The sequence below is a fragment of the Micromys minutus genome, assembly GCF_963924665.1.
Source record: "Micromys minutus genome assembly, chromosome: 5".
Lineage (NCBI taxonomy): Eukaryota > Metazoa > Chordata > Mammalia > Rodentia > Muridae > Micromys > Micromys minutus.
The window spans coordinates 1,480,433-1,492,888 of NC_137974.1; the positions used below are offsets into that span (position 1 = coordinate 1,480,433).

Here is a 12,456-nt window from a genome sequence, read left to right on the forward strand (position 1 = left end):
TTTGTGGTACTGATAGTGATTGAGCCCAAAGCCTTCACGTTGATAACCATGCATTCTGCCACTGACATATATTCCAGCAAGACTGAGATTTGATTCACAGTAACTGAAGGCCATCAGGGGATAGCCTTCTTGAACCATTTTGGAATATATAGATATATACAGTGAGGGACTGACAATCCAGAATAAACCGGATACAAAGTTTTAAAGCCTTTGGATTGAAGTGCATGCTGTAATGTCTGACTCATGCCACATGTGCCTTTGGAAACAAAGATAGACTCTAGAGTCTGTCCACAGCCAGGGCCTCACCGGTGGACTCTCCTGTGGTGTCAGGATCAGCCAGAGGGCTTTGTAAAAATGGAGATTTCAGGCTGAGTCAGGATCTCTAGGGTATCTACGCTTTTTAACTGACTCTCCACATGATTCTCAACTTCCTCCATGTTTGGGCGCTACATCTGGCAGTCTGAGTACTTTGCTCTTACCAGTCACTGTGGAAGCTTCTGTCACCTTACGATCTCACACTTGCCTGGCTTGAAGGTGTAACCAGAAGGGTTACTACTGAGTGTTAGAATATAGAGCACTGTATTGGCTGCAGGTCTGTGCACTGGTGTCCCTATAGATAGACTTCACTGGGTAAATGGATTCTTCAGAAGTTCAGAGCCGTGCTTACGCTTTGAGAAGCAGCTACACCAGATTCTGTTGGTTGCTGTATAAAATCTTTCAGGTTTGACATCAAAATGTATTATAGTGTTAGTATTTTGAGCCACTACATGCATTTAAAATCAGCTATTTTATATGCTAGGAAATTCTCAAAGACTGTTTCCTCGCTAGATAGAAGGGCAGTCTGACTACACCGGAACTGGGCAGAGTAGAGCTGGCTTTCTCTTTGTCCTGAGTGGTTGGGATTATAGGGCAGCGAGGGTTCATTTTCTTTAGTGATGTAAAACAAATAGCTTAGTTCATCTCTACAGAAGCCTTCATGAATGGCCTGAGCACTCATCTGTACAAGGCCCTGTTCTAGTCGGTGGACACCAACAAACCAACAACAAGATAACAAAAATGTCCGTGTAATGTAGCAACAGACCCATAAATTCCCTTCACACCAAGGGAACCAGAGCCCCAGTTCATTTGTGTGTTTATAGAGACTGCTCGTTTGACTGAGTCTGAGTAGGGCTGTCACAATGATCCCAGGTGCCGTGGCCCCTGCTTTTTACCCTTCCAGTCCCAGGATACTTTGCTTACTTTGATGTGAATAGGTGTCTGCATTTTGTCTGTGCACGTGTGCATGCAGTATCTGTGGAGATCAGAAGAGGGCGCTGGACCTTTACCTACCGTTCCAGACAGTTGTGAGCTGTGTGGGTGCTGGAAATCAAACCTACGTCCCCTGCAAGAGCAGCAAGTGTTTTTAGCACCTGAGCCTTCCTCTTCCAGCCCCCTCAGCCTGATCTTTGCAACTCAGATGACAAAAAAGTCTAATATAGAGTCAAATAATGATTTCATCTTAAAGTTTTGCAGTTAAATAAATAGTCATTTCAACAACATGTTATTGTGGTTTCAGTATCATATCAATAAGCTGTCAATCATGACATCAGAAAATCATTTAAACAACAGTGACAAAGAAGTTGATGAAGTTGATGCTGCCCTTTCTGACCTGGAGATCACTTTGGAAGGCGGGAAAACATCAACAATTCTGGTAGGGTGGATCTTCAGCTAATGGACTGATTTTAGTGGAGCTTTACTTTGATGAGGGTTTTCCTTTGCCAGATAAGGCACTGGGGGGGGGGGGGGGGGAGTGGCTTCTTTACAGAAGTCAGTCATAGAGTCTCGGGAAGTTTCAGAGACTGTGTCTGTGAGTGCGTGCGTGCGTGTGTGTGTGTGCTCGCGTGCATGCGTGTGTGTGCGCGTGCGTGCGTGGTGGGAGGATTTACCCCAGGAAACCTTTTGTGAGGAAATAGTATTACCAGGGCTCCCAACACAAACACTTGTTTTGCAAGTGGTGAGAAGGCACTTCTCCAGGGGAAGAGTGATGGGGTAATGGCAAGGCTGGGGCAGTCAGTGTCCTTTGAGGAGTCTCACAGTTGCGGTTAAACACGGCTTATTTTTAAAGCTGATGAATGAGTTATTGCTGAAGAAACATGTCTCAGTGTCATGATTTGTAACATTTCCATGTGTTGCTACAAACAGTTTCAGCCATATTTAGAAGTGACATTATATTCTTGGAGTTGTACAAATTGTCATTTTGTTCAAATTTTTAACTTTCTATAATATTCCAAAATGCCTTTGTAATAAGACCATGTTATATAGTGATATCATCTAAGTCTTTTACATATGTGTTTCACCTTTTAAATAAGCAGTTTTTTGTATCAGATACCAAACTAGACTTTTTTAATTGAGGGAAATATTGTTTGAATTCTTCCCTTAGGGTGACATAACTTCAATCCCAGAACTTGCTGACTACATTAAAGTTTTCAAGTAAGTGTAAAGTGGGAGTGATTTCAAATGTGAATCAAAACTGTCTGTGTTACAGTCGTGTTCGTAGTAGTTAGATTTCAGTAAGTTTGCCAAATTTATTTGTAAAGCAAACCTGTAAGATTTACCAATTAAAGACTTTAAATTAAGGTAATCATGTTCATTCAGTTAAAACCACAGCAATCTTTGTAGTCTTTGATCTTAAGACTGTCGAGGTGGATTGATCATATAGTTGCTGCCCTTGACTGCCAGGCTGCTCTTTGCTAAATGTACCATGGCTGCTGAACCCTGCCCTGGAGGGTCCCAGTAAATCTTTCTAGACTTGAGCAATCCACCTTAATCCTCAAGTGCTGAGGCAGAGTGTGACACAAGAGCAGGATTTCCAAATGTCTGTGTCCGCCATCTTCCTCTCCTTCACTGTGTCATCGGTGTGTGGCACCGGAGTGACCTCCCTGCAGTCGTGCTGAACACAGGATGCACGGACCTTTCCGAGCTCTCCACCCTGTCACTGTCTGGGATGTGAGGCGGAATGAGAGGGAAAAGCGCACCCGCAACCTGTACCAGAAGAAAGGTGGCCCAAGGGACATGATTTCAGCTGTAAAATTGGCCTCAAGGTTCTCAGCCCTTGAGAAATTAAAAGCATAGCCCTGCAGTTACTTCCAAGTGGTCATTTCTCAAGTCTGTGTGACTTCCAGGCCGAAGAAGCTGACTTTAAAGGGGTACAAGCAGTACTGGTGCACCTTCAAAGACACGTCCATCTCCTGCTACAAGAGCGGAGAGGAGTCCAGCGGCACGCCTGCCCACCAGATGAACCTCAGAGGTAGGGCCTCCTGCGACCTGTCGCCAGTGCCTGCCTGGCACTTTCTTTACACCTTTGGGGCTTTCTAGAGGTTTTCGGTTCTCCAGTCTGGCCTTGGGTTGCATGTGGATATTTTGTCGTGTTCTGTGGGCCGACCCGGGCTGAAGTATTCGATTATTGGGCCACTTTTCCATCTTCAGCATTAAGAACGTTAGGATTCCCTCATTTTCAGCCTTGTGGTTATCAAGGCTGCGTTTCTGGTCTCTCCCCTGGTCACTGGCAGCCTGCTTGTGAAAGCCTACACTTGCTCTGCCTCTGATCACAGGCTGGCTCTGGTCAGGGTGCTTAGCCCCTTTCCCTGGCCACAGTCTCCCGTTTCCTCACCCACCTGGGGTTTTGTTTGTTGGTTGGTTTGTTTTATTATTTCAGTTCTGTTCTGTTGGGGTTTTTTTATTTTGTTTTGTTTTTCAAGACAGGACTTTTTTGTGTGGTCCTGGCTGTCCTGGAGCTTGCTCTTTGGAGCAAGCTGGCCTCAAACTCACAGAGGTCCACCTGCCTCTGCCTCCCTAGTGCTAGGATTAAAGGTGTGCAGGACCACCACCCACCTATCCACTTTTGTTATCCTTACTTTCTGCTCGCACCTAGACAAGCACAGGATGTCCCTGTTCGGCTCCAGCTTGAGTCTCTCTTTGCCTGGTCAGAGCTGAGATGTAGGGGCTGGAGCTTAAGATGTGCTTCTCCTTACAGAGCACTGCAGGCACTTGCACCCGAAGCTGTTAGCTCTGCTTTTTTACTTATTATTTTTTAAGGCTTATCTCATTTTTTTGTGTGTGTGTGTGTCTGTCTGTCTGTCCATCTGTCTGTGTACAGATATCTGAAGAGTCTAGAAGAAGGTATCAGATCCAAATAGTTGTAACTGTGCTCCTGCCGAGCCACGCCTCCTCCAGCCCCTAGCTCAGTCTATTTATTCTGGCCTAGGGATGGAGATACAGCTTCCTTTGCCTTGTCGGTGGCCTCTGCCACTTCTTCCCTTCTTGCTCCTGATGGTTGCCCTGGCTCGGGTAGAAGGAGCCTTACCCCTCCATCTGGGAATCGGTAACATGTGTCACACTAGGTTAGTGTAAGGCCCTAAGTTCAGTACTCTGGAAATTAGCCAGTTTCTGAAGTGACGGTTTAGAAAAGTCAGGGTGGGGTGAGAGTTGCTGTTTGTTATTGTTCCATGATGGTGTGAAGGAAGGTCTTGGGGTAAATGGGGTCCAACTCAAGATGCAGAGAGGGATCCTAGTAGAGTCCACACGTAAAGTGTGTGCTGGCTGTGCCTCTAGGCCCTGGTTCCCCACTGCACACCAAAGTAAATAAAATAAGCCTGTGGGAGGCCTGTGGAGCAAAGGCAGGTGCTGGCAGAAACTCCCAGGCCAGTGCAGTTGGGCAGAACAGGGATAAGGAGATTGGAATATAACAGGGTTTAGGGAGAGAACAGTTTTAATGTGGAGAATGGGTCAGGGGAGACCTGTGTGACAGCCACATGCATGTTAGATGTACCCACTCAGTATGGTTAGCTCAATATGAGAACTTCCTGGTTCAGTTTTGGACATTTTTTTAAGGACTGATGACAGAATTATTAACTCTAAGTCACCCAGAGTAGATCTGTGTCCTCACACATTAGTTTAGGTCACCTAGAGTAGTTGTATGTCCTCACACACTTGTCTAAGTCACCCAGAGTAGATCTGTGTCCTCACACGTTTGTCTAACTTCACCACATAACTTATCCTTGTTTGAAAAGTTCTACAAAAGGCCTTATAAGGCGACTTTGTGTGTAGTAATATTCCTGGAAAGAACAGGACTCTTTACCTATGGTGCCCTTTCTTTTAATGACTTAAACATTTCCTTGGAGGTGAAGCGGAGTTGTCTCACCTCATAAGGTCAATATTTCTGAGTCCTGGCTCTGCGGCCACTTGAATGCCAAAGCTGTAGCAAGTCACATCCACCAAATAGGAGTGTTCTTAAAATGGGCACAGCTCAGCACAGTATGACCTCACAAAATGAGGCTATTGTGTTGGCTCAGAATTTCTATTATTCATTTCTGTTATTAAATTTATTTTTCCAGGATGTGAAGTTACTCCGGATGTAAACATTTCGGGCCAGAAATTTAACATAAAACTCCTAATTCCGGTTGCAGAGGGCATGAATGAGATCTGGCTTCGTTGTGATAATGTAAGTTTTCCAACTAAACATAAACCTTACCTTTCTGACTCTGAAGTGAGTCGGCCCGCTGGCCCCCATCCTGTACCTGGGTCCTGAGCACCGTGTGGCTTCCTCTCCGCTTTAACAGGAGAAGCAGTATGCACACTGGATGGCCGCTTGCAGACTAGCCTCCAAAGGCAAGACCATGGCAGACAGTTCTTACAACTTAGAAGTTCAGAACATCCTTTCCTTCCTGAAGATGCAGCATCTGAACCCGGACCCCCAGTTCATCCCTGACCAGATCACCACCGACATCAATCCCGAGTGTCTGGTGTCCCCTCGATACCTAAAAAAATACAAAAACAAACAGGTATTTCATTCTGCTTAATTGGCTGGATTTATCATTGTGTGCACATACTTTAAATGCCGTCTCTCCAATTAAATAAAAGATACCAGCTTTGCTAGAATATAAAACAGGAAATGGGGGAGGTGTAGGTCAGTTTAAACTGGTTGTTAAGATCTGTAAACTTGACAGATAGAGACAGAAATTACTCTGTCCCTTGTGGGAACGGGGTCAACAAGGTCATCCGGCTCTTCCCCAGAAGAGCTCGTTCTTGGGTTTGCTGAGGGAGGTTTTTCCAGCTTTAGAAATAAACTGTTATGTGGTAGAGATGGTTTTTCCTACATCGCTGTCCTAACAGGAGTAAAACCTAAGGAATCTGACACGAGGTTACAAAGTTTGATCACTTTTAATGTAAAACTCACTCCCTTTGTCCACTTTAGAATTCCCGTCCTGGAAATTAATACCATAAAAGGTTTGCTATTCAGGAAAGTGGCTTTTTGATGCATCACGAAAGGTCCTTTGCAGGGGAATTTGACTCAGGAGCCCCCAGGGTTCCCTTCACTGAACAGCACTCCATAAAAGGAAAGATTCAGATTAGGTGGAACAGAGAAGGCTTCTAAAATAAATCATTTTTACTGAGTTTACTCTTTATCTTTCAGAAATAATTTTAAAACATTAAGGTCCAAACAGAACATTTCCTTCTTTAATTTTAAACATAGCTTTATTAAATGAGTCTAAAACAGTTTCACTCTGTGAAGAAATGTTCAGAACCTTAATCAGGACTAGTTTGTCTGTGTGGGCCAGAGGCCGTGTCAGAGAAGGGACATTGTTTACCCCGCAGTCCTAGGCTGTGGGAGTGTTTGGAGGAATGGCGGGGTGCTGCTCTGGGAAGCTGTGGAATGCGGGTGAGTTGGGAAGGAGGCCTGTCTCCGCACTCAGAGACTAGTTCTTAGCGGGAACTGTCTGCCTTCACGTGGCCTCACACCACAGCAGTTTTCTGTCTTTGAGTTGCAGACAGAAATGTGACCTAGACTCTTCTGTTTGGTGACAAGAGCCTGTGTTAAGGACCCGCGCTCCTCCAAAGCCCTTCATTCTCTGAGGAGCCTCTGAGGCGTGTTCCCTAAAGGTCTTCACGTGTCTCCGTGGTGACACATGAGGCTCAGTGCAGGTCCCCCTTGGCCACGACACAGGACAGTCAGCATAGTCTGTGAATATCAGTTAAACCTGCCAGGAGTATTTTGAGTAAAAATTAGTTTTTAACTATAAATGAAAGAATTGCCCTGCAGCCCCAAACTGAACAGACATGATACTTGTGTGGCCACAGCTCCCAGGGCCCTGTATGGCAAACTTTCGTTTCTCCTTCCAGGAAAAAGGATGCAAAAAGCAGATGGTAATGAGGGCCTGTGTGACCACCTTCACTCTCTCCTGGGGAGAGTGCATGTGTCCCGTCATCCGACTAAATCTAGAAAGGCTGTGATGGCTTTTGATTAGTAATTGTTCTTTTGCTACTAAAATAATTAGCTTTGCCCTCACCACAAGAACTGACTGTGAGGAGAGTGAGGGATTGCCACTTTGTGCTTTCTTCTGTAAGCTTCCGTCTTGGTCTGAGTGACACTCACCGCAGTGTGGCCCCTCTGTGCACTCCGAGTGGACAGCGCTGACTGCTTGCTCATCTGTTCTCGTTCTTCCTGTGTTTCATTTCCACCTGAGTGGCTTTTTTTTTTTTTTTTTTTTTTTTGGCATGGTTTTCTGGAATTTTGGGTTGCAGGTACCACAGCCTTTTCTTTGCTTCATTGCCATTTCCTGATCACCTCTTTTTTTCCTTTCTGCTTTCTTCCTTTTTCTTCCCTCGCATTGCCATCTACAGCCAGGCTATATAAGAGATTTGGTAAGTTCTCCATATTTACAAAGAGAAAGAAATTAGACACTACAAAGCCATAACCACAGCCCTCTGTACCTCTACCATCCTAAAGCAAATACAGGTCAATTATATCGGCTGTTTGATCACCATGGAAACATGGATGACACTCTGTTCCTGAGCCCTAGCACACTGTTGCTCTGCAGAACTCCGGCCGGCGTCTTTGTGGCCGTCTGAATATGTTTTTTTGTCATTGCCCATCAGGATCTCCTCCCTTGGAACATTTCTCAGTTTTGGAAGCTATGCTCTAGAATCCCAATAACGCTTCTTGTGTGGGACATAAAAACAGAAATTAACATTTTTACTTTGTTGGAATTCCCAAATGAAGCATTAGATAATTTTTAATTCAATTCAGTATAATTTTACGGTTGCACATAATTTTTAGGTCTTTTATCAAAGATAATAATGTCTAGTTATTTAATAAAACATTTAAAATCGTGTTTAGATCACAGCGCGGATCTTGGAGGCCCATCAGAATGTAGCCCAGATGAGTCTGATTGAAGCCAAGATGCGGTTTATCCAGGCTTGGCAGTCTCTGCCTGAGTTCGGCATCACACACTTCATCGCGAGGTCAGTGCACTGCTGTGGTCTGTGTTCAGTTTTCCCACTTTACTGACTTAGGTCTTCACCACGGAAGGCAAAGCTGCTTAGACACACTAACCTCTTCTACGCCAAACGTAATGGTATCCTCTAGGCTTTCGGTTTTCTCAGAACAGCTCAAATGATTGAATTTCTGTCTTTACTTATAATAGTTCCATTGTTTTTAGGGTTAGAGAAAAGCCCTTCCCGCATCCTGAGTGGTTTTTCTTCACTATTACAGATTTCAAGGCGGCAAGAGAGAAGAACTAATTGGAATTGCGTACAACAGATTGATTCGGATGGATGCCAGCACAGGAGACGCCATCAAAACATGGCGGTTTAGCAACATGAAGCAGTGGAATGTCAACTGGGAGATCAAAATGGTGAGCACTAGTGTCCCCTTGGGTTGTCACTCAGTACCAATGCTTGAGGCTGGAGTTCAGATCTGGATTTGATCCCCAAGACTTGAGACAAAAGGGAGACCCTCATTGGATTACGGGAAGTGATTTGGTTGTGGTATTTGACACCCCCGTTAACTGCTAAGGCTGATTTGGGTTATCTGGCTGGTGGGTTTTAGTACCCCCTTCCCCTCTCATACAGGTGGGAACAGACAGCCTTCCCCAGGGGAGAAGGACCTTCCTTCTGCTAAGGCTGTCCAAGCAGCAGTGTTCCCATGCTAGAACCATCAACACGCTTTTAAAGGCCGCCAGTGGAAAGTCAAGAAGACCCCAGCCCCATCCGTGTGAGGCCCTGCATAGGGTAGTCTGCTTACAAGTAATCAGAGTGGAGATGGCTCAGAAGCTGAGAGCTGGTGTTGCTCTTCCGGAGGAGCAAGGTTCTGGTGTTAGCACCCACCTGGAGGTTCACAACCTGCAGTTCTAGTTCCTGAGAATCTGATGCCCTCATCTGGCCTCACAGACATCCGTGCAGACACAACACCTGTAAAATTAAAATAAATACATACATACATAGATAAAGGTGATCCCAAGGATGCCGTGCAAGTACTTGTAGAGAATTTTGTTTGTCTAGCGTTCCTGAAGCCCTCGTTGGTGTAGCATACCCATAACCTAACACTTGGAAGGGGCAGAAATGCGAGTTAGAGATTAGACTGTATGAACCACGTGGTTGGCTACCACTTGCAGCACACCATCGTAATTAAGGACACCTTTCCGTAACAGCAGTCAGAGGCCATGTCCTGTGCTTCTTTGGGCCAGATATGACACGTCTGCATTTATGCTCGAGAGCCTCGTCACAGCCTTCTGAGGCAGGCAGGTCACCTGCCTTCACAAATGAGGACACGCCCACTTAGAAGCAAGCCTAAGGGCTGGTTATTGTACATGCTCTCACACTTGAGGACTGGCTTGGCAGCCGTGTGTCCCACTGTATAGCTTGGTCCCCTTTTTGTCACATTGTCATCATATAAAACAGTCTCACAGGTAAGCTTTTTGGTGTGGTATTTACTGGATACACTGTATCAGCTGCTATCAGAAAAATAGAACTTTCTGAAATATTTAAGCTTGACCCCCCCCCCCAGAGGTTAAATATTGAAGCACATGTTAAATAAAACACAGGAAGTAGGTTTTCTCCCAGGACCTGAAGAGGAACATTCTCACTAATTACATCACCAGAGACCACTTGGGATCTTAATGACTTAAACCCCTTGAGAACTCCACAACCTAAAGGAATGGGGGATTGTCACACTTTTCTTACTGTTTAGACTGTGCACATAATGTCTGTCCCTGCAGTAACTGGGGTGGAGTAGCAGAGCTTAAAGCCGGGAAGCTTCCTGAGGGACTGACAGCTCTTTGTCTTTGCTCCAGGTCACTGTAGAGTTCGCAGACGAGGTCCGGTTGTCCTTCATCTGTACCGAAGTAGACTGCAAGGTTGTCCATGAGTTCATCGGTGGCTACATATTTCTCTCAACTCGTGCAAAAGACCAAAACGAGAGTTTAGATGAGGAGATGTTCTACAAACTCACCAGTGGTTGGGTGTGAATAGGAAAGCTATGTTATAAAACTCCATAGCCGTAACAATATTTAACTTTAAAGCTATTGTTTCTTATATGCTGCTTAATAAAGTAAGCTTGAAATTTATCATTTTATCATGAAACCTTTCTGCCTTACCAGAGCAGTTACATGTGCGCTAACAAGCACGGTTGTTAACCTGCTGCCTGCCTTGATGCCATATGTGGACTGTGGACACTGACAGTCCTTAGGGCCACACACTGAAAGCTGAAGGAGTGGGTGGATCAGGAACTGGCCATCACTGATTGTAGCCATCTACTACCAAGCCACCCAGGGCGTACATACAACCTACATGAAGTGTTTATCATGTGCAATGCATGTGTTTATGTTTAATTTGTTGCCCTCCTTTATCGAACTTCGGTGCCCAGTTAATCTCCCTATAAAAGTTGGGTCTGCAGTAGATGCTCCGTATTTGATGATACCATTGACCTTGAAGGAAACGCTGTTACCTGTTGTTATCGGTGGGTTTCGTCCTTGAGTAAGCATGGTGTACATTGTGCTGTGTTTATTTTTACACCAAGCTGTATTACAATACTTAGTGTTCACCAGCATACTCACTGTCTGCCTAAGATATGCAACCTTGTGTTACAATATGAAGTAAAGATCTATGAAGTATGCATCTTGTGTAACTAATGTACAAACACAAATTTTATAAAATTGTACAGTTTTTTAAAACTATTCACAACTAGGAAATGGCTTAAATGTAGCATCTTTGCATTAATTAAATGCTTTTAAAGTATATAATTAATATGCAGTTTCAGTATGTACTACATTACGAATGACTTCATGATGCTCGTGACTTGCCGTGATGCCCTTAAAACTCCAGCCTGGACTGGCTGTGTTCTAGTCTGTTGCGCTGTTACAGCTGCGTTGGTGCTAGTTAGACAATTCCTAGCTCACGAGCCCAGAAGGGCACAGGGAGGGGCGGACTTAGCAGTATTGTTCAATAACCCATGAATTAAAGACTGTATAAATGCATTTTATTTTAAATAAAAGTAAAACCTTTTATTTAATTTTTTTTTTTTTTTTTGTACTTCTGATCTCTCAACACTCCCCACACCATGTGTTGTTAGAACAGCCTGCCAGTCTGGGCCATGCACCAGATAAAGAGCTCTCTCTAGGAAACATTGTTCCTCCTTCTCAGTTAGACTCCAGCCTCTGCCATTGCCTTCACCATTTCCACGTCCCCCCATCCCTGCATCTTGCCTACTCTAGAACATACGAGCTCTTTCCCATTTTAAAAGATGGGATAATCTATGTGTCATCACTTCCTGAAAGCTTTCAAATATACTTGTGTTGAGGCTGCCCAGTGTCCTGTGCTACTTCTCGGACCGCCCCCTGCCCGCCACGCCCCTGCCTGCCACGCCCCTGCCCAGAAATGGCGCCTGGAGCAGCATTGCCATCCAGCTTTCAGCTGTGGGACAGGAGCTCATGTCCCCACCGGCTCCTCCAGGTCCTCTGAGGTGGGGGTACTTCCTGCGGACCCATTCGTGTTTAAGTCTGGGCGGCCACACTCGAGACCAGTGGTTCTCAACCTTCTGAGTGCTGCGACCCCAGCCATAAAGTTATTTTCATTGCTGCTTCGGAACTGTAAGGTTGCTACTGTTGGGAATAATATTGTAAATACCTGTGGTTTGCCGTGGTCTTAGGTGACCCCTGTGAAAGGGGACCCAGAGGTTGAGAACCGTCTGTGTAGCCCTTCACCCTATTGCCATATTCCTAGCCCTGTGCCCTGTCCTCACCTGCCCGAATCTATGTCTCCCTTTGGAGATTTTAATTTATAACTGTTCTCCCATAAATACCTGTAGGTTTCCTTGGAGCCAAGCATGTAGTTTGCCTTCTCTGGCCTGACAGCTGTAGTCAATGAAGACAAGGCACAGGGAGAAGGGGACCCATCCCCCCCCTTTCTGGTCACGTGTACGGAAGCCTTTGTGAGCGCCAAGGAAGCCTGTGGGCCGCCTCAATCAAGAAAGGCATTTTGCAAGAACACTGTCTAGGACTCCCAGAAGCCTGCATTTCCGTTTCCGTTCCTTGCGATTCAAGTTCACCAGGGCACAGGAACAGGGTACTAACCAAACTCCATCCAAATCCTGTTATTCTCAATCAGACCAGTGGCCTGTTAGAAATGGCCTAGCGATGCCAA

General features: G+C 45.2%; 1 protein-coding gene across 6 annotated transcripts in view; it reads left to right on the forward strand.

The window, feature by feature from the left end:
• FERMT2 (FERM domain containing kindlin 2) overlaps positions 1 to 11,528 on the forward strand; it is a 59,287-nt gene extending 47,759 nt beyond the window's left edge. For 2 of the 6 annotated variants that reach the window (XM_080917007.1, XM_080917009.1), the window contains 8 exons: positions 1,556 to 1,690; positions 2,420 to 2,469; positions 3,162 to 3,286; positions 5,373 to 5,479; positions 5,598 to 5,819; positions 8,156 to 8,280; positions 8,531 to 8,672; positions 10,110 to 11,527. In XM_080917007.1, coding sequence (XP_080773133.1) covers positions 1,556 to 1,690; positions 2,420 to 2,469; positions 3,162 to 3,286; positions 5,373 to 5,479; positions 5,598 to 5,819; positions 8,156 to 8,280; positions 8,531 to 8,672; positions 10,110 to 10,283 — 1,080 coding nt within the window. In that variant the 3' untranslated portion in view covers positions 10,284 to 11,527. Of the gene's footprint in view, positions 1 to 1,555; positions 1,691 to 2,419; positions 2,470 to 3,161; positions 3,287 to 5,372; positions 5,480 to 5,597; positions 5,820 to 7,158; positions 7,183 to 7,659; positions 7,681 to 8,155; positions 8,281 to 8,530; positions 8,673 to 10,109 lie in introns of all 6 variants that reach the window. The other 4 variants (XM_080917006.1, XM_080917004.1, XM_080917008.1 and 1 more) reach the window with 4 other exon arrangements.
• Positions 11,529 to 12,456: the final 928 nt, after the last annotated feature.